This window comes from Heloderma suspectum, chromosome 1, assembly GCF_057233095.1.
Source record: "Heloderma suspectum isolate Gila_16-S chromosome 1, 16-S_ref, whole genome shotgun sequence".
In the NCBI taxonomy this organism is placed as follows: domain Eukaryota; kingdom Metazoa; phylum Chordata; class Lepidosauria; order Squamata; family Helodermatidae; genus Heloderma; species Heloderma suspectum.
Genome location: NC_139458.1, coordinates 81,565,028 through 81,583,681, shown reverse-complemented (window position 1 = coordinate 81,583,681; position 18,654 = coordinate 81,565,028). Strand labels below are relative to the sequence as shown.

The 18,654-nt window shown below is 46.7% G+C and overlaps 2 protein-coding genes across 6 annotated transcripts in view; one reads left to right on the top strand and one right to left on the bottom strand.

The window, feature by feature from the left end:
* Positions 1-11,919, top strand: part of CSTPP1 (centriolar satellite-associated tubulin polyglutamylase complex regulator 1) — a 170,043-nt gene extending 158,124 nt beyond the window's left edge. For both annotated transcript variants that reach the window (XM_084849971.1, XM_084849963.1), the window contains exons 7-9: positions 2,376-2,485; positions 10,295-10,358; positions 10,697-11,919. In XM_084849971.1, coding sequence (XP_084706097.1) covers positions 2,376-2,485; positions 10,295-10,358; positions 10,697-10,877 — 355 coding nt within the window. In that variant the 3' untranslated portion in view covers positions 10,878-11,919. The remainder of the gene's footprint in view (positions 1-2,375; positions 2,486-10,294; positions 10,359-10,696) is intronic.
* Positions 11,920-12,490: 571 nt separating this feature from the next.
* The window catches only part of ARFGAP2 (ARF GTPase activating protein 2), a 29,824-nt gene continuing 23,660 nt past the window's right edge, over positions 12,491-18,654 (bottom strand). For 2 of the 4 annotated variants that reach the window (XM_084849789.1, XM_084849799.1), the window contains 6 exons: positions 18,428-18,556; positions 18,203-18,337; positions 15,699-15,825; positions 15,491-15,581; positions 15,067-15,185; positions 12,491-14,468 (listed from right to left, as the gene is read on the bottom strand). In XM_084849789.1, the coding sequence (XP_084705915.1) occupies positions 14,448-14,468; positions 15,067-15,185; positions 15,491-15,581; positions 15,699-15,825; positions 18,203-18,337; positions 18,428-18,556 (622 nt within the window). In that variant the 3' untranslated portion in view covers positions 12,491-14,447. The remainder of the gene's footprint in view (positions 14,469-15,066; positions 15,186-15,490; positions 15,582-15,698; positions 15,826-18,202; positions 18,338-18,427; positions 18,557-18,654) is intronic. The other 2 variants (XM_084849807.1, XM_084849817.1) reach the window with 1 other exon arrangement.

The window sequence follows — 18,654 nt, the reverse complement described above, 5'->3', positions numbered from 1 at the left end:
TCATCACATCTCTGCACAAACTTGAATAAACCAAATAGATGTGGTGTTCACAATTTGAGTCAGGCTCTGCCCATCACTCACTTTCAGTGCCAGAACTGAACCTTGCAACCTTTTAAGGAGGAGGGTGCCTCTGAGCACAAGCAGGATGCTGTTCCCCACTGTGTAGTAGCCATAGTCTACCCAAATATATCCAGGATGAGGGGCAGGGATCCCTAATCTTTTTGGGCTTGTGGTCACATTTGCATTTCTTAAAAGTGTCATGGCACCGAGGTACTTTTGGTGGGAGACAAGAGGAGGCTGGGGGATGTTGACCTGGTGTTGAATGGGGTACGGCTACCCTTGAAAGACCAGGTCCACAGCCTGGGGGTCGTTTTGGACTCCCAGCTGTCCATGGAGGCTCAGGTGTCAGCTGTGAGCCGGACAGCGCTGTATCGACTCCATCTGATACGGCGGCTGCGCCCCTTCCTTCCCGACCATCTGCTCCCATCGGTAGTACATGCCCTGGTCTCCTCTCGTTTAGACTACTGTAATGAGCTCTACGTGGGGTTACCCTTGAAGATGGTTCAAGGTGCAGCTGGTACAGAACGCGGTGGCTCGCCTGATTAAAGGCAGCCGCTGGCGAGATCACATCACTCCAGTGCTGAAGGAGTTGCACTGGTTACCTGTTGTTTTCCGGGCCAAATTCAAGGTGTTGGTTTTGACCTTTAAAACCCTATATGGTTCCGGCCCAGCCTATCTTAAGGAGCGCCTCCAGCAGCACCAGACAGGCCGCTTCACAAGATCAGCCTCGGATGGCCTTCTCTCTGTCCCATCAGCCAGGACAGCTAGACTGGTGGGGATGAGGGAGAGGGCCTTTTCTGTGGTGGCCCCCACTCTGTGGAACTCCCTCCCTAGGGAACTCCGTCATGCCCCCTCTTTAACGAGCTTCCGTCGTGCATGAAAAACGTGGTTGTTCAGGCAGGCATTTGGGGTGGTTTAGGGTATTTTAGGAAATGTTTTTATTGTAGAATTTTATTGTTTTAAACTGTTTTATTGTATGCTGTACATCGTCCAGAGTGGCTGGGTGACCAGCCAGATGGGCGATTAATAAATTTAATAATAAATAAATAAATAAATAAATGGCACGACCATAAAATGGCTGCTGTGGGAGGTATGGCTAGTAGTCACAACATGGCTGCCACAGGGTGTGGCCAGTCACAAATGTTGGGAATACTTTTCCTCCCTGTGTTTTCTCTCTGTGTATGTTTTCTCCTACACGCAAAGAGGAAACACATGCAAAGACAGAGGGAACACATGCACACACATTACACATAGAGAAAACAGAGAGAGCAACACATACACAGGAACACACACACAAGGAGAAAAACACATAGAGATACTTTAAAGAAGAGAGCACACAAAGAACACACACATAAAGTGCAAGTAAGAGAAAGCACACGCAGAATACGAGAGCGAGAGAGCACGAGGAAGAGAAAATGAACATAGGGAGTGTGCACACACAAAGCATTTTTATCCCATATGGATGTTAATGGGGCTGTTTCTTCATTGACTTGAATAGGGGTGGGGTGGAAACTGCACTGCCGAAAAACAGCTAGAGCTGCAGCCGACTCACAGGTATCCAGGATGAGGGAATGTTGCCCCAAGGTCCTTCGTGAGGAATGAGGTATCCCTCAGCTGTGCAGCTTCCTCCCCGCAGCCCATGCAAGTCAATGGAGAAAAGTGGTGTGAGGCAGAGAGAGCCTGGCGGGTGCCTGAGTGTAGCCTCACAGACAGTGCGTTTGGGATAGCAAGACTAGGTCTTCCAGGCCTGAGACTGTGGCTTCCAGAGAGGACTGAACCCCCAAACCTCCCCTTTTATGTATTAAGCACTGCATGTACTGGGTAGTCCACTGTTGAGTAAACCACAGAAGAGTTTTAAGACAAAATTGTTCTCATTTTGTTATGTCCTGAAGCTTTCAAATATGCAGTTAAAGCAGAGAATATATGGGCAACTCAGGCTCACTTCACACATTATGTTTTTTAAGTTACCAGAGTTCTCCCACTAATTATTCTCATGATTAAGTAGCTCATGTTGGAAATGTTAATGTAAATTGCTACTTCTGTAAAAGGCATGACCACTACAAAGAATCTGGGAGTAGCTTGGCAGCGCGCAAGGGTTTCTCACTTAAAATTCTAACCCCTCCCATGTGACAACTTAAGCACGGGACTGCTTGCAGGACCCCTTGTGTGCCATAGAACCAGAGTGGGGAGTGGCCCTCAGGTGTCCATCTGGTACCTCAGGTAATCTTGTCCATCTATCCATCCAGTAGCTTCAAGGAAGATAATATGCTGAAACTGATGCTGCATTATTTTTCCTGTGTCCCTCGTTTGCCTAGCTGTCCACCATCTGCTGCTGTCAAGGAGGTTCTGAGCAGTGTACAGAGACTGACTTTCTATGGATTCCTGATGGCTCTTGCAAAACATCATGGGATCAACAGAGCCCTTGGTAAAGAAAAGTCCTATCCTGATTTCCCCCCCATGATTATGTGATTTAGAACGCAACCCTATGAATGTTTAGACAGAAAAAAAAAGTCCTACAGCTCCCAGCATTCCCCAGCCAGCATGGCTGGCTGGATATTGCTAGTTATGTAGGATTTTTTTTCTATCTAAACATGCACCGGGCTGCACCCTTAGGGAAGTTGGTGGCTGGTTTTAAGTGGCCGAAAGTTGCCTTTGGAAGAAAGAATCATAGATGACTGAGGCACAAAAGCCAAGCCACTTGCTGCAGGGCAGTACAAAAAAAAAAATCACTTCCAAAAGTTGTCTTCATTCCTTCCAGTTGCCTAAAGCAGAGGTGAGCTGAAATTAGACCTCCAAATATTTTGGACTCCCAGCATTCCTGACCATTGGCCATGCTGGCAGGGGCTTCTGCGAGTTGTAGTCCAAAACATCTGGAGATCTACCTTCTGCCCACCCCCTGACCTAGAGAACATTTTCAGGTGTACGCCTAGTACTGTAATGTGACAAATGTGTTTAGAAACATGGGTCTTATACAGGTCCACTTGTCAGGCAGCTGTGATTGGCTGCAGCTCTCTGAGGAGTACAGATTTAGTGGTTTGCAAAATAAGGGAAATTGCACTTAAATCTCCAGATTTTCTCTCACAGTTCTTTCAAGTTTAATTTTTGACACAATAATTTGTGGCTTGCTAATGGGATCAGAAGAATGATGTGATGGCTAAAGCAAGTCCATCAGATTTCACACTGAATCTGGTCACGTTGTTTCCTTTGTGCTTGGGTTTGAAGCCATTGTTGGATCCTTTGCCAGACTAGACTAAAACCTTGCAACTTGGTCCAGTTTTTCTCCCCAGCTGGACAGCAGGGCTAGACTATGGCTAATCTGCCTGGTTTTTCAAAACTTCCTTTCATGCAAATCTCTCTTCCCTGATCTTACTTGCTGAAATCCAGAATATGGAGGAGAGCTGTTCCTGGGACAAACACTGAGCAAATGCTTAAGCCCCATCTACACAGAGACACCTTATAATGCAACTCCATTTAAAGCTGGATTTCCATGAATTCAAATTTGTTCCTACCATGGCATATGTAGCCAGTGGAGCAGTGGGTTTTTTAAAACCCGCTTTCATGGGGGAAGTAGCACCTGAAACCTCATTAGTTCGGGGTTGGGTGGGCAGAGTCCCGCAAGTAGCGTGAACATCATCAATGGAAGGCAATGAGTTACTTCCGAGTAGACATGTTTAGCCCATTCTTCTCCTCATGTCCACTCCTCCTCTGCAGGAGTAAGAGTCACTTGGTGGTGATCAGCTTTTAAATTCATTAAACTTATGTGTACATTCTCAGGTTCGGAGATTTTAAAAGAGGAGGCAAAGGAATTCTCCCAGCCCCTCTCTCTGCTTGTACTCGGTAAAGTGCAGTTGGGGGCAATGGGTTACTTCTGAGTAGATATGTTTAGCCCACTTCTTATGTCCACCCTTTCTTGGCAAGAGTAAGGGTCACTTGGGGGCAATTGCCTTTTAAATTCATTAAACTTATGCGCACATTCGCAGGTCCAGAGATTTAAAAAGAACAGGCAAAGGAATTCTCCCAACCCTCTCTCTGCTCATACTCAGTCTCCACTTGTACTCGGTAAAGTTCAATTGAAGGCAGTGGGTTACTTCCGAGCAGACATGTTTAGACCATTCTAAAGCTCCCCTTGGTCCCTGCTGGAAAGTTGTCTGTCCCCTGGGTGAGCGGGCTGCTGCTGTACCCAAGGGTATGTCGTAGCACAGACTGGGGTTGCTGTTCCCTCTCCTGCTGTGCCCCCACCCCCCTGACCATTCTAGCTGCCGCTGGCAGAGGACTGTTTCTCCTCCAGCAGCAGCATGGAGATTATATATCAAAGGGGATAGGCATACAGGCTTGCAGTCCCCTCTGCAAACAAGCTTAGAGCAGTGCATTCACTGGGGCAGAGGATGCCTGAGCTGTGCCCAGCCAGGCCTTTCTTCCTGGCTCTGCTAAATCCACTTCCAGCAAGGTGCGGAGCAAACAGATGGGCTGAGAAAGCCCTGCCTGCCGCCGCTGTTGTGCCCTGTACAGAGTCATGGGTTTTCCCTTCCATTAAGGCAGGCCTGTCCCCTGGCCTCCTGCCAGCCTCCTGCAGAGGCCTCTCACAGGGAGGGGCAGCAGCCGCAGGTCTAACAGGTGCTATCGTCTTGGCAAGGAAAGCAGGATTCTTCTCCTGGTGCCTTTTCATCTTCCCTGCACGCAGGACGATTTGAATAGTCTTTGGTCTGCAGGGGATCACAGGCTCCCCGAAGCCCTGCAGTGAGGGCAGTTCCAGGCGAGAGCTTGAGAGGGAAGGTGCTTCCAGGCAGGGGCCCATGCTCCCTCCAGCCTCGCAGGGGCCTTGAAAAGGAAGAGAGCCAGGGATTAGAGCCGGGCTGATGAGTTTGTCAGGCAGATTGCAACGCCCAGCCTAACTCCTGAGTTAATATTGATTCACCAGTCCTCCAAGTGTTGTTTACCAGTGGAGCAGCCTCGAGACCTTTCTACACATTCTGCAAGTGCAGGAACAAGACCAGGATTTGGCTGGGCTCATCTCCTTGAGGCTGTGGAAGGCAGGCAGGCAAGGGCACTTTTTGCTGCTTTGGGCACCTGTAACATAGTGCCAGGGACGCTGTGTTACAGGGAGCCTCCCATTTCTGGGGGTGCAAAGGAAGGACAAACTAGGAGACTGGCTTGCTGCATGGTGGCACGACTGTAAAGCGTGGACCTCCCATCCACAGGATGAGTCTAGAACCTTAGTTCAAGCTTACCTTTCTTACTGGGCACAGGTTCCCCTAGTCAGGGGCAGTGACGGAGAGAAGAGACACTCCTTTCCAGCTGTTACCTGCCATGTTAGTCATGTGAAAGGGTGTTCACGTGATCAAGAGGCTGTGCTGCTGGGCCCACCCTTAAGGTCATGTAGCTTTCCCCAGCTGCACCACTGACATCCATGCATCTTATGTGGACCTCTACAAGCGGGGTGGTGGTGGAATCTATGGACAAAGATCTCTACATGCATAGGCTTCCCTGGGACCTGGAACCCTGCTCCTACTCATGCAGAGATCTACATGCATAGGTTTGCACCCTGCAGAGATCCACACCTAACGCGTAGATGGAGGAAGCAGCACAACCTCAAGGCAGGCCCAATCTGTTGCTCAGGGTTTATCATACATGTGTTTACAAGAGTAGATGCATCTGGAATCTTGTGCTTGCATGTCAGGCAAGCCCAGTGGCTTGTCCCTGTGCTGCAAAGCAGTGTCAGAAGAGCATGCCATGAAGGTGAAGCAGCAGGGGACGAGAGTGCTTACCCAAGGGTGTAGCAAGACAATTTTCACTGGGTGGGCAGAGACAAAAATTGTTGTGGGGAAGGATTGGGGCAGTGGTCACTATAAAAGAGGTTTCTGGAGAAAAAAGTTTTCATAGGTAATGACAAAAATAAACCCCAATTTTATGCATTTTAATTAGGAATGATGACTTGTGAAGTTTCTAAAAAAGCAAATAATTTAAAATACAATATTTCCACATGCAAAATAACATAAACTAAATATAGAAGCTGAAATGTGCATATTCCTTTCACAAAGTCGAGCTGCCATTTCACCTTTCACTGTGTCAGTTGCACTGAAATATATTCGCTTAAATGTCTCATCATCTGTGGAACGGTTCTCGCTCCCAGCCTGGACAACGTTGCCTTCATACAACAGCATAGTTTGCAGGCAAGAGCTAGATTTACAAGCCCTCTTAGGCCCTGGTCTTATTCCATTTGCATGATCTGATTGGTCTCCTTCATCTAAGAGTCTTCAGTCTTGTTTCTGCAAGAATGCTTTGAAAACTGCCATCATTTTGCATGATGTAATTTCTTCTGAAACTGCTGCTATGACATCAAGGGCTTGGGAAATATCCACTGAAAATGACTGCAGAATAGCATTTGCTGGCTGAATCAGTTTTAACGGTTTAACAATGTTAATTAAATTTAATCTAATCTTAGTTTTAAAAAGAAACAGCCCACAGGATCATTCCATATAGTCCTGTATGCTGTTGCCACCAGTGCAAGTACAACACAGGCAGCAATTTGCCTCAGTGGAAAGACTCTGTAAGGTGGAATTTGTGAGCAACACACATTCTGGCTGTTTTCTACTAGGCCTCAAGTGCCCCACAACTGTGAATTCAGTTCTGCTGGGGCAGCTGCTTCCCAGAACTAACTACCCTGGTCTCCTTTGCCACGCCAGGAAAGCAGTTAAGAAGTTTCACTTTAAAAATCAATTTAATACCTGTAAACATCACTTTTCATAAGGAAATGCTTGACAACATGTCACATAGGAACTGTACATCTCTCCAAACTACAGGTGCCAGAATTAACTGTACAAGCACACCATGTCTGCTCTACAGAAAGGCCCTGGGCCAGCCAGCTAACACTGCTTCTGATGGCTCAACCAGCAAATTTCACACACCCTATTTTGGTAGTACATAAGTTGGCATGAGATAAGTTAAACAAAGTGAATTATAATGATCATTTGCACTGTTGGGTGGAGGTCTAAAACTGTTGCAACTAAGGCACTAGCCACATTATACTCTTCAAAACCATTTTGAAATGGAATCAGCATGACAGGATATATTTTCAACCTTTTTAACTAGTTAGGGAAGAAATGCCCCCCAGACACGTGCCCACACTATTCCAGCTCCTCATTGCCCGGTCTAAGTTAGTAAGGTTCTCATTAGACTTCCTGGGCCTTGAGGAGCCAGCTCACTCACCTCTCTGTTGCCTCTCAGGTCCTGCCCTGGACTAGGCTAGGCTAGGCTAGGCTGCTGCGGTGTAGGCCAAAAAGCCTCAGCTCACCCACCAGATGCACTAGTAACACCCACTGCCTGCAGAGGCTGTCTGGGCAGGACAGGGGAGGAGGAGATGCTCTGTAGTGCATAATACTGTCCTTTCCTGCCTCCAGTTGTGAACTCCCATCCATCAGGATTTGTGTTCACTTCACACCTATTCATCTGAATGGGCCAAATTAATTCTAATCTCAAGACATTTCCTGCTGTCTTTCTGTAGTAATGCTCCAGTTTGTTTTTCTGCCCCAATGGATTAATCTTATTTCTCTGAACATACATATTCCTACTTCATTTTACAGTTACTTACATGTAATTCTCATTGTACTGTGTTGTAACTAAAGACCATCTGATGCTGGTAAGACACCAAATATTTGCTGTGTTTGCATTCCCTTGGTAACTTTGCTCTGCCACCTCTTTTCGGATGCCTAAAGTGTAAAAGCCCTATTGAAGGTTTAACTTACTGCAATGCTAGAAATTAGGGGACTGAAGGAAATTTTCAGGGGGGCAGAATTATGATTTGGGGGAGCAGTGCCCTCATTGCCCCGCCCCTGAGTCACTACACTTCTGTGCATACCCCTCCCCTCATCACTTTTCCTCTTGCAAAGGAAAGTAATTTACCCTCTTGCAAACATACATCTGGAACATGGTGGGGAAGGATTAAGTCTGCTCTCTTCTGCTGCTGCTTCTCCACTCCAACTAGTTTCCTGCCAATACTGCTTTGCAACAAAGAAGCGGACCATCAGTTTATTCAATGTGAGTGTGTGATTCACGCTGACACACGCTAAAGGACAGCAGCATAGGCCAAAGGCAAGCAAGGGAGACTGAGGCGAGAGAGGCAGAGAAAGGCCTGTCAACAGAGAACTCATGGAGCACTATAGGTGAACGGACAAGGAGTCCTAGGGGCTGAGTGTGAGGCATTGGTGGACATACAGCCCACCAAGCCCTGGAGGCTCATTGAGAAGCATGGAGGAGCCCCAAATGGGGAGAGGGCAGGGTTGGCAGAACTACTTGTGAAGTTTGGCATATGTGGGGAAGGAGTTATATTTCATAGGGGCTCAACAAGTGACAGAAGCAGATAACGCGGATGAGGGTGCCTCACTGCACAGATACTGTACCAGAAAGCAGGAGGAGGGACTCCCTTAGCATCGTACCCAGGGCACCAGACGTGGTCAATGCTGGTCTGTCTGTCTTTGCTGGGCTATGGCCCAGGGGAGCAGAATGGCTAGGATGGTTAATGTCACATTTCTTGCTCAGAGGGAGAAGCCACTGCCAGTTGTCTTTACCCTTCCTAAAAACCTGGGCTATACGCTCCTGGAACAATCCCATGTTGGCCCGTTCTGCCTAACATAGGGCAACGTGCAACTTTATAGAATCTGACAAGCACATGATTGGGAAGAAAACTCTCACATGAATTGCACGTAAAGATCAGCCATGCAGGGCTGCTTCACACATTATAAAAGTCCTACAAAAAGCCCCCTCTGTGTAGGAAATTTCACAATTTACATGTGGAGGTTTTACATACCTATACATTTGTAACTATCTTCCATAGAGGTAGTCATGCATGTCTAGCAGCTAGAACGACAAGGCTGCAATCCTATGGCTCCTGGCTGGAAGGATGCCATAGGATTGTTTGGAACTCCCCCTTGCAGGTTTGCCCTGGGGGAAGGCGATCTGATCTTGGAACCCTTCCTCCCAGCCCCTACAAAAACATCTGCATCCTTTACTGTTCCAACAGCAGGAGAGGTTACAAGGCGCAGATCAGGGACAGAGAGGATCCAAAGCTCACTTCATCTCCAAACATATACTCAATATAGGGCTGTGTGGGTGCAAATTATTTACTCCAGGGTTGGCGTAAATAATTTATCTCAGTTGATTGCAATGGGTGGGAAGTAGGTGATTAAAAAAACAGAATGAGGAGAAAGCCATGCTTCCATTACTCCTGTCCTGCTGGCATAAAAGGTTTTGGGTGTGGTGCTTTGTCCACTTTCAGAGCTGCTGTCTGTGCTCCATAGGATTGTAAGGCCAAGAGGCTTGGGTCATCTTTAAAGACTAAACAGATTGCTTATGGCACCAACCTAACTTTTGTCGACTAGAGTCCTGCTCATCAATTATATCAGGGGTGGGCAACTTGTGTCCTTCTCAATGTTTTGTCTACAACTCCAATCATCCCTCACCACTGGCTATGCTGACTAGGGCTGCTGGGCAGGGCCAAACTCTAAAGAACGGCAGCAGAGCTTTCTCGATAACATTGACGATAGGAATTTTACCCCTAACAGTCATCAACCTGTCAAAGCTCAGAATGCTAATAATGTTTGATATGGTATACAAGAGGCTGGATCCAGTGTTGCACTCGGAAGGCTATTACCGACAGGTAACAATGCCTTAGGTGATGCTTCTGGCAGTGGAGAGCGAGCGCATGCGCGTGTTCTGTATTCATCATTCTCTGCTGCAGCCCAGGTAACCCTTGCTGGAATGGGGCACTTTTAAGAGGTTGTTTGCTTTCTTCAGCTGTTAGGGGAAGTTTATGTGCAATGGAGTACACAGCTAACATAGTAACTTCGACAGCACCTAACAAGGCTCCCTCAAGCTGAGGGTACTTGCAGTCAGGATCTCATGCCATTATTAAAATGTAGCAATTGTGAAAAGAGGTAATCAGCCAGTTACCGGCATAAAAAAGTATCTGGAAATTCTATTGTTTTGAAAGCAGCTGACCAACATAACCATCACATGGCCTACCATCCAAGGAATGCACCATACCATTGTACATAGGGCTGCATTTCCCACGTGAACTTCACTGTTAGTGGACAGTACAGCTGAAAAGCAAAAACTCACCCTCCTTTTTACCTTTGCTTGTATGGGTCAACAGCATGTGGCACAGACTTGCAAGTTAGTGCAGTATATAGCTGATGGTTGCTCAGACTAATCCTATCCTTGTTGCTGTTTTCCATTCCAGGAGCCCTCCCAGATAAAGCAGAACTGTTGCTCGACCCACTTATGGATCAGGAGCTAGACAAACTGTAAGTCAGGTTTGTTCAGCACCCCTTACCAAGGACTAAAATCTGTTGCCTTGGCTGTGCATGTGGGTATTCACTACTTCACAAGGGCTATTTGGGGAGTGATAGCTATTGGCCAGGACATGAAGCTCTTGCGTAGTGGCAAAAGGAGTTAAGTATCCTAATGCAAAGATGGCCCATGGCATAGTTGACTGCCTAAGTTCCTCCCCCACTCTTTTTCAGGAACATGTGTTCTTAAAAATCCCCTTTCTATGTGTACTCTCATATTCCTCTAAAAGTTTCTACAATTAGTAACTTGACCAACACCAAAGTAAGGCATCTGCACCCTTTTCTTCTTTCAGGGTAGCCCAGGTTTCAGGGCTCTCCATTTCCAACTCAGCCAGTGCTAGCGGGGACACTGCAAACCTGCCTTCCCGTCCCTCTCCCCGGATCAGTTCCCCTTGGAGGCCCCTGCATCACCGCCGGAAAATGGACACTGAAAGTGATGGCTCTACGGAAGAAACAGATTCTTCTGAAAACTGACAGAGGGGAATACAAGCTCATTTCCAGGTCCTTGAAACTGGGGAGGGCAGAGGAGCAGCAATTCCAACACTCTGCCCCACAAATGCAAAATATTACAGTCCATACATATTCACACATCTCCCTCTTAGACCGACCCAACCGATCCTAATCAAAATTGCAGTCCCTCCTCTGTCCATGCTGGCAGAAGAACTTATTCCACCTGATTCCATTTGCACGGTTATACTGCCCTCTCATGGCAATTAAGACAAATGAGCAAAAAACAGTTTAGTACTGGGGGGGGAGGTTATATTTTGCCTTATTCAATGTTGAAAGAATTAATCCTTAAAACTACGCTCCATCCTCATCCTCAGACAGTTAGAGGAAAACTATTTTTAGAACATGGAGCTTGCAGGTCATAGAACATCTGCCGTCCTCATGAGGTTTATTTTACACTTTTTCTGGATTCACACGTTTGCTACTCAAGTTTAATACCTTCCAAGATTTATGTTCAGATTAGATAGCACGATGTGATCTTCGCAAGATACCTCTACACTTTTTGTCAAGGAATGGCTCTGATCAAAGGATAAATTTTTTCAATCCCCTTACTGACCTCAGTTTGGAAGAAAATAGTTTATTATTTATTGTTATTTTGTAAAGCTTTAAACTGCCCTGTGAATATTATAGAAAATAAAGCATGTTGCACAAGGCAAATAGTGTGTCTGAGACTTCCCTCAATGCTGTATTGTGGAAGGTCTACCTGCTCAAAACTCAGCTTACCATTCTCCACTCCTTTAGGGCGCAATCCTATGGCTGCTAGTCAGCAGCCAGATGGCCATAGGATTGGTCGGTTCCCAGGAACCAACCTCAGAGCCTGTACTCCAAGGTTGGTTCCTGGAGAACCGACCTCCACCCCCTTCCCCGCTGCCTTGTAGGCAGTGCGGATCAGCCCTGCGCTCCACACTTGGAAGAGCAGCGAGGAGCAGGGGAAATGGGGTGTTCCCAGGGGCAGGCCAAGGAGGTCGGGAGTGCCGCTATGACACTTCCAATTGTCATTTGGCTGCCCCTTCCCATGCTCCGAGGCCCCACAGCTAGAGAGCCGAAATTGGCTGTCTAGCTGCAAACGCAGGGTGGAGGGAGCAGGGTGGAGATCCACTCCTCACCACCCCTCCCACCCCGCACTGAATAGGCAGTTGCCCCCACATTTGGAGGTGACCATCGATCACAATACGTTTACTCCCTTGAAGTGTTTTCTAGAAGAAAAAAAGCACCAAAGGACACGCAAAGAAGTTTCTCTCACCCCAGAGGCAGGAAAGTAGAGACAGGAGAATTCGAATTCTCACCTACACAGCAGTAACAAATTGTAACTATAGAAGAGATTGTCTAAAACTGATACCTTAATAGAGCAGAACATATTCTAAATTAGCTCCCAAGTTTTCAAAAGGGAAAAACCAAAAACTGGTACACTTTAAGCCTGTTTTCATACTACAGACTGTCTTCTTCATCCCAGCTTGGCTGCCCATCCTTAAGTCTGTAGCCTCCATTCCTAGCCTTTGGCATAGAGAAGGGGTAGATGCTGCCTACATAGATCTACCTAGAGGTCAAGGGGCTACATCTGAAGAGAAAAATCACTGAAGTGGAACACACAGGTATTTGTTTTTATTTACTGGGGGAATCCACATCTCTCCCCTCTGGACCACCACACAGCAGATGCCCAACCCTGGCCACACAAAACTCATTAATACTACCATAACTGAAAGTACACAGACAGCCCCAGAAGAGAACCACCTTCCAGCCTCAGAGCAGAGAGTAGTGGGCCAGACTGATGCTCCTGCAACCCTCTTGCCTAAGAAAGGATCAAGTGCTTTAAGACAAATTTGCAATAGTCAAGAGTTAAACATCAGTGCATTTCCAGAACCCAGGGAGCAAAAGATGAGAAATGAGATTTCCAATAAGTCCATGCAGACATTTACCTTGTTAGGAAGGGCACAAGGAGGAAGCAGGTCAATTGCATTAATGAATACAATAAATATGGAAGCAGGCAAGATGTTGCTCCATCAAAAAATAGGTCCTCAAGCTACACTAATAATCTCACCTTCCTCTAGAACAGGTATCTTACTGAAAGCTGAGACATCATTCCAGTGCACTGTTTGTTAAGTGGTTTTACACACACACACACACACCCACCCATTAAGAGGAATTGTTTTTTCTAAGGAATACAGTAGGTTTGATGATGGCTTCCAGATGCACCCACAGCTGCAGCAGCATCATGCAACGTACGTGCAAAATGGTTACAACAGCAAGCACCATTTCACATGGGTTTTTAGCTCTCCACTGTGTTGAGGAGATCCCACTTTCAGTGGAAGAGTATAACCAACTCTGAGACAGGGGGTAAGTCATGCAGAGGCAATAGGGTGCTTTGTGGCAGGATACCTTCTACTCTCCTGGGCATTAGAGCAACATTGTAGGATGGAACAGAGCACTTTTATCTGCTCCAACTCCTCTTCAATTGATGAAAATCCCAGAATGCTAGGCTAGAAGGAGCAAAGGGATAGCAGTGAAGCTTGGACAGGAGGAGGAAGCATTTCTAGAACTGACTTCCTTGTTCCCCACATATAACACACAGAACGGCTATGACATTCAGGCAACTCTATCAGTGCAAGCCAGGGGAAGGAAGGGCAGCAACAGCAGTGGTTGCACAACAACGGGAATAGGGGCAGAGCCAATGGAGTGAATAGCCAATGGAGTGAATGGCCACTCTTGCTTGTTTCATCCCTAGCTTCCTTAAAGGCCTGAAGGATATCAGAGTACCAACGAAGTGAGGGAGCAGGTTATAAGAAATGGCAGTCCTGATAACCGTCTCTTCACTCTCCTGCGCCCCCATCGAAGAAGCTCTCCTCCAATCTACTACATCAATCCAGGTGGCCAGGGGTGGGGGTGGGAGGACAAATGTATTTTTCCAGCCATCCACCACACCTGCAGAACACTGCAAGCTTCTTTCCCAAGTTCAAGCATGCCTTGACCTTCTGCTTGCTTGCTATAGATTTAGGCTTTTAAGCCACTGCCCTCAAAGGATCTGCTTATACGTTGGTTCAAAGAGGCAGTTAAGAATTACCTTGTGCAGAAGTGGGAACTTCCCTCTGTTCTAGAAGACAGCCTAGGCTCTAGAGATTCCCCAGTACTGCACCACTCACTGCAATTTCCCCCTGGACGAAGAAGTGTGAAAAGCATTAAACACTACTTCCTGTCTCCACAATATTAGTTCCATCAATGGCAGTAAAGGAGTGGGATAAAAGCATAAAGAGCAGCACCACAAGGCCAATCTACAACTCTGTCTCAGGGCACAGCAGCAGAGGGATGTTCTCTGGAAGGGCCCATGCTCCATTAGCTGGGTTTCAAAGAAATACTTGTTTCTAATACAAAACAATGTCCAGAGAGGTTTTGAGCCAGTGCCAGGCATGTCCATTTCTCCTCTTCTCAAGCAGCCCCCAGCCACGCTCAGCCGAAAAGCAATCCTGTAGAGGTTTTCCAGGTGGATTCCAAGTGTAAGTGGTGTTTCACTGATGGCCACAAGGTGCAGACTCCCCTGAATTATCAATATGAGCCATAGCGATCCTAAGGGGTGGGTAGGAGGGAGGGGGAGAGAGGGGGGGAGAACTTAGCAAACTGCCCACAAAACTGATCAATGATGTTTAGGCATTTGGATACAGAAGCCAGCCCAAATCTCATCAACTGAACATCATGCCAAGGGCCAAATATGAAGAAAGCAAGCCCATTCTTCTGAGTTCTGAATTACAACCCTTGTGCTTTCATTAGCAGAAAATTCCACACTGCCATCTGAGTATGCAACAGTTCCACTGTAAATCAGTAGCTGCCACATGGGACAAGCAGCAAGGACATGAGAGAAGACTAGGATGGGAATTGCCTCAAGCCCCAAAACTGAACAAAGGCAGCTTCCACCTGGGACTGACTTACACCAAGCCTTAAGTGTGTGAATGGGATCTGCATCTAGGTCCCAATTCAAGTGAGTAAATTGACCAACTAGCTGTTTTAGAAGTGCTGTAAGGGTTTGAACCCCACAAACAATATCCAGACAAAAATCACATGCTGCTCCAACATTGTGACCTTGAATATCAGAGTGTACATTTAGTAAGACACTTAAATCTTTTTGCCAGTACTACACAGCAAGTATGCAATTTCCCCCACATTTCACCTGGAGGGAGTTCATCACACCATTGGCCAGAACAGCCATCTTGCCAGCAACAGACTTCACCCCTTGCTTGAACTGGGCAATATCAGCAGCAGGCAGTACATTTCCAATTGATACACCACCTACATAGAAGGAAGGATGACAAAACGAACCTATCAGACAACTCTACTATATAAGGAAGTTACTTCTTAGAAAAGCAACATGCCCCCCCCACACACACACACACTGGCTGAGGTCCCACGCTGGAAGTCATCCACGAGATCTTGTAACTGTACTAAGCTATCCCCAATACGCAACTGATGGGAGCTGAGTTGCCCACAACACAGCCCTAAGTCACTGGTGTAAGAGCCATGCCAGTACCTTGGCCATCACCACTGGAACACTGCTCCAAAGGAACAGCCATCTCTCCATTTCTTTACTGACATACCTGAGTTCACTGTCTCAGACTCTCCAAAAAGGTCAGCAGAACTGATGGCATTGCTGCCTGAGAGTTGCTGGAGTCGGGATCTGGCCTCATACTGGAAAACAGAAGATGACGCAGATGATACAGCAAAAAAGCTGATGATGGTCAGGTTACTTAGTGCTGGGATGGCCAGAAAGACAGCTTGAAGGTAGAGGAATCACATAGCATTTACCTCAGCATCAGCTTCCCGGCCAAAGAACATGTCGGATGAGATGGCTTTAGCTCCCGCAAACTTCTGTCGAGCTTCATTGGACTCCACTACTGATATCTTGCTCTCTGTCTCTCTTCTGTTGGTGGGTCTGAACAGAAGAGAAGGGAAAGCACTGAAACCTTTGCATTCAATGCAACAGTAACTAAGATAGCTTGAGGTCCTCACTCACATCGCCACAACCCAATGCAGAGTATTCCACCCATAGCTAGAACTCCATCAGTTCAGCTCCAAGTCAGTTTCGTGTCATGAACCTCCACAGCTAAGATCTAGGCCAGACTTCCTCAAACTGGTGCCCTCCAGATGTTTTGGACTATAACTCCCAGCATTCCTAACCATTGGCCATGCTGGCTGGGGTTGATGGGAGTTGAAGTCCAAAACATCTGAAGGACCCCAGGTTGGAGAAGGCTGAGCTAGGCCATACCTCAGAGGTCTCCAACATGGGACCTGCGGGCACTTCCAAAGGCACCCATGGAGGGGTCCCCAACATGGTGCCTGAGGTCCCCAACATGGCACCCACAAATTATTATTATTCTCCATTTTTTAAATATACATACATGGATTTGTATGAAATGCATACAATTTTCTAGGACTTATTCATAGGCTTCAACAAAAGCAGATCAAATATCCAAGTAAGTATTCAAGTATTCAAATGTGGTTGTTCAGGCAGGCATTTGGGGTGGGTTAGGGTATTTTAGAAAATGTTTTTATTGTAGAACTTTATTGTTTTAAACTGTTTTATTATATGCTGTACATCGCCCAGAGTGGCTGGGTGACCAGTCAGATGGGCGCTTAATAAATTTAATAAATAAATAAATAAATTTGAAGGTGGTGCCTATAGGCCACCCATTCAAATAGTGAAAGCATTATAGAAGGAAAGCGTTTATCCTTCCAATGTTGTAACATCAGTCTTTTAGCTGTAAAAAGGGCACAGAGAATCCACTTATGCTGACCATTTGTTAATTTCTATGAAGCAGGTAAATAATTTAACAGTGCATGTACATATGTGAATATTAAAGGCTATTCCAGTACAAAATGTATCTGTGTAAAAACTAGGGATGTACGAAAGTCACTTACCTTTTCGAAGGGTGACATTCGCAGTGGGGGGTGGGGGAGGCGCTCCGTCCCTCCCGCCGAAATTCTCTCCGGCCAGCTCCACTCCGCGGAGATTCCAGAGCCGCCAGCCGGGGCTGCCCGCAGCCAGACATCCGGCTGCTGGGCAGCCTGCAGGGACGCAAATGGCGGCTGCCATAGCCACTTGTGTCCCTGTATTTTGCCGTGATAGGCTAGGTAAATATTTACGTAGCCTGTTACGGCAAAAAAGAAGGGAACGCAAATGGCGGCAATTACGCCATTTGCGCCCCTCTCTTTTGCTGTAATAGCCTACGTAAATATTTATGTAGGCTATCATGGCCAAAAAAAAAAGGGAACACAAATGGCGGGTGCTGTAGCCGCTGCCATTTGCGTTCCTTTTTTTTTGCTGTGATAAGCTACGTAAATACTTACGCAGCCTATCACAGCTTCCACAGGGACGCAAATGGCGTCCCTGCGTTAGCCATCATAGGCTATGTAAGTATTTATGTAGCCTATCACAGCTATAGTGATGAAGCGAATGGCGGCCGCGGCCACCATTCGCAAGTCAGCGCAACCGGCAGCAGGTAAGTGTCCCGTTTCGCGTGCCTTTCGCAGGGTGAGGGGGCGGGGGGCTTCATTCCACCACGGATTTTGGGGGGCGGAATGCACTGGCATTTGGCCTCACCGAGATCCGAGGCGGAATTCTCTGACATCCCTAGTAAAAACTCCCCCTCCCTGCCACCCCAAAAGAAGCAGCTACTGGACACTGCCAAAACATACATTTAAAGGAAACATTAGCTGTATTGCACTACCAGCAATTAGCTGAATTAGACAACCCCTTATTTAAAAGACATGAAATAAAAGTTTTTTGCTGAGTAAGATACAGCCTAAGATCCACAGATGTGACAGGTGAAGGCCAAAGCAGCAATCCACTGATCAGGCATGTTGTGGTGGTGCCCAAAGCAGTTTCTCAAATTCCCAAATGTGCCACGAGTTCAAAAAGGTTGGGGACCCCTGTCATACTCCACCTTCTTCATTTAAACCAGGCTTTGCCAAACTGGCACCCTGACTACGACTCCCATCATCCCAAGCCAGCATGTCTGGTTTAAACAAATACTCAGAGCTCTCCTTCTCAAGTCGGCAAGAGAACAATCTCTGGAGGCACTGGAAGTTCTCAGTGGCTCAGTCCAATGATTGCTGTAAGTCTCATCCATGGTGATAATTCTTAATATATTTTTTAAATGAAAAAGAATATATTTTAGCCCACTTTGTTATTTGGACATCACTCTAGGCAGAACACTTTGGGAAGGCCTAACTGCTGGCTGAAGAGCAACACTGTCCTTTCTTCGAGAAACTTCCTAGGTTTGGGAAGGACTGCACTCCACTGACTCTACCTGTCACCAATGGGCCGGATACTGGAGATAGTGATATCTGTCTCCTCTTCTCCTTTATCGATCCCCCAGGAATTGTTGTCAGTTTCCCACTGTGAGCCAAAAGCATCTCCTAGTGAGAAAGGATTATCTTTGTACCTAGGGAATATGAGAGAGAGGAGAATCTATCCAGGCTACATAAAGAAACATCAGACAAGACTGAAGAGTCGCTGCAAAGCTCAATCTTACTTGGGTGGTCCAGATGTGAAACTTCCAGTATCTTCAAATAGATCCAGCTGGGACCGAGAGGACTTCGCAGTCACTGGTGTTTCTTGTTCTATCACTTGCATCTCAGAGAGGACAGAATGCGAGATGGAACTAGTAGGAAGAAGCACCAAGTTAAAGCCCTGGCAGAGCTCCACATACCCAACACTAGAACTACCTTGCTATGAAAAGAGGGCCTAGATTCTCTTTAT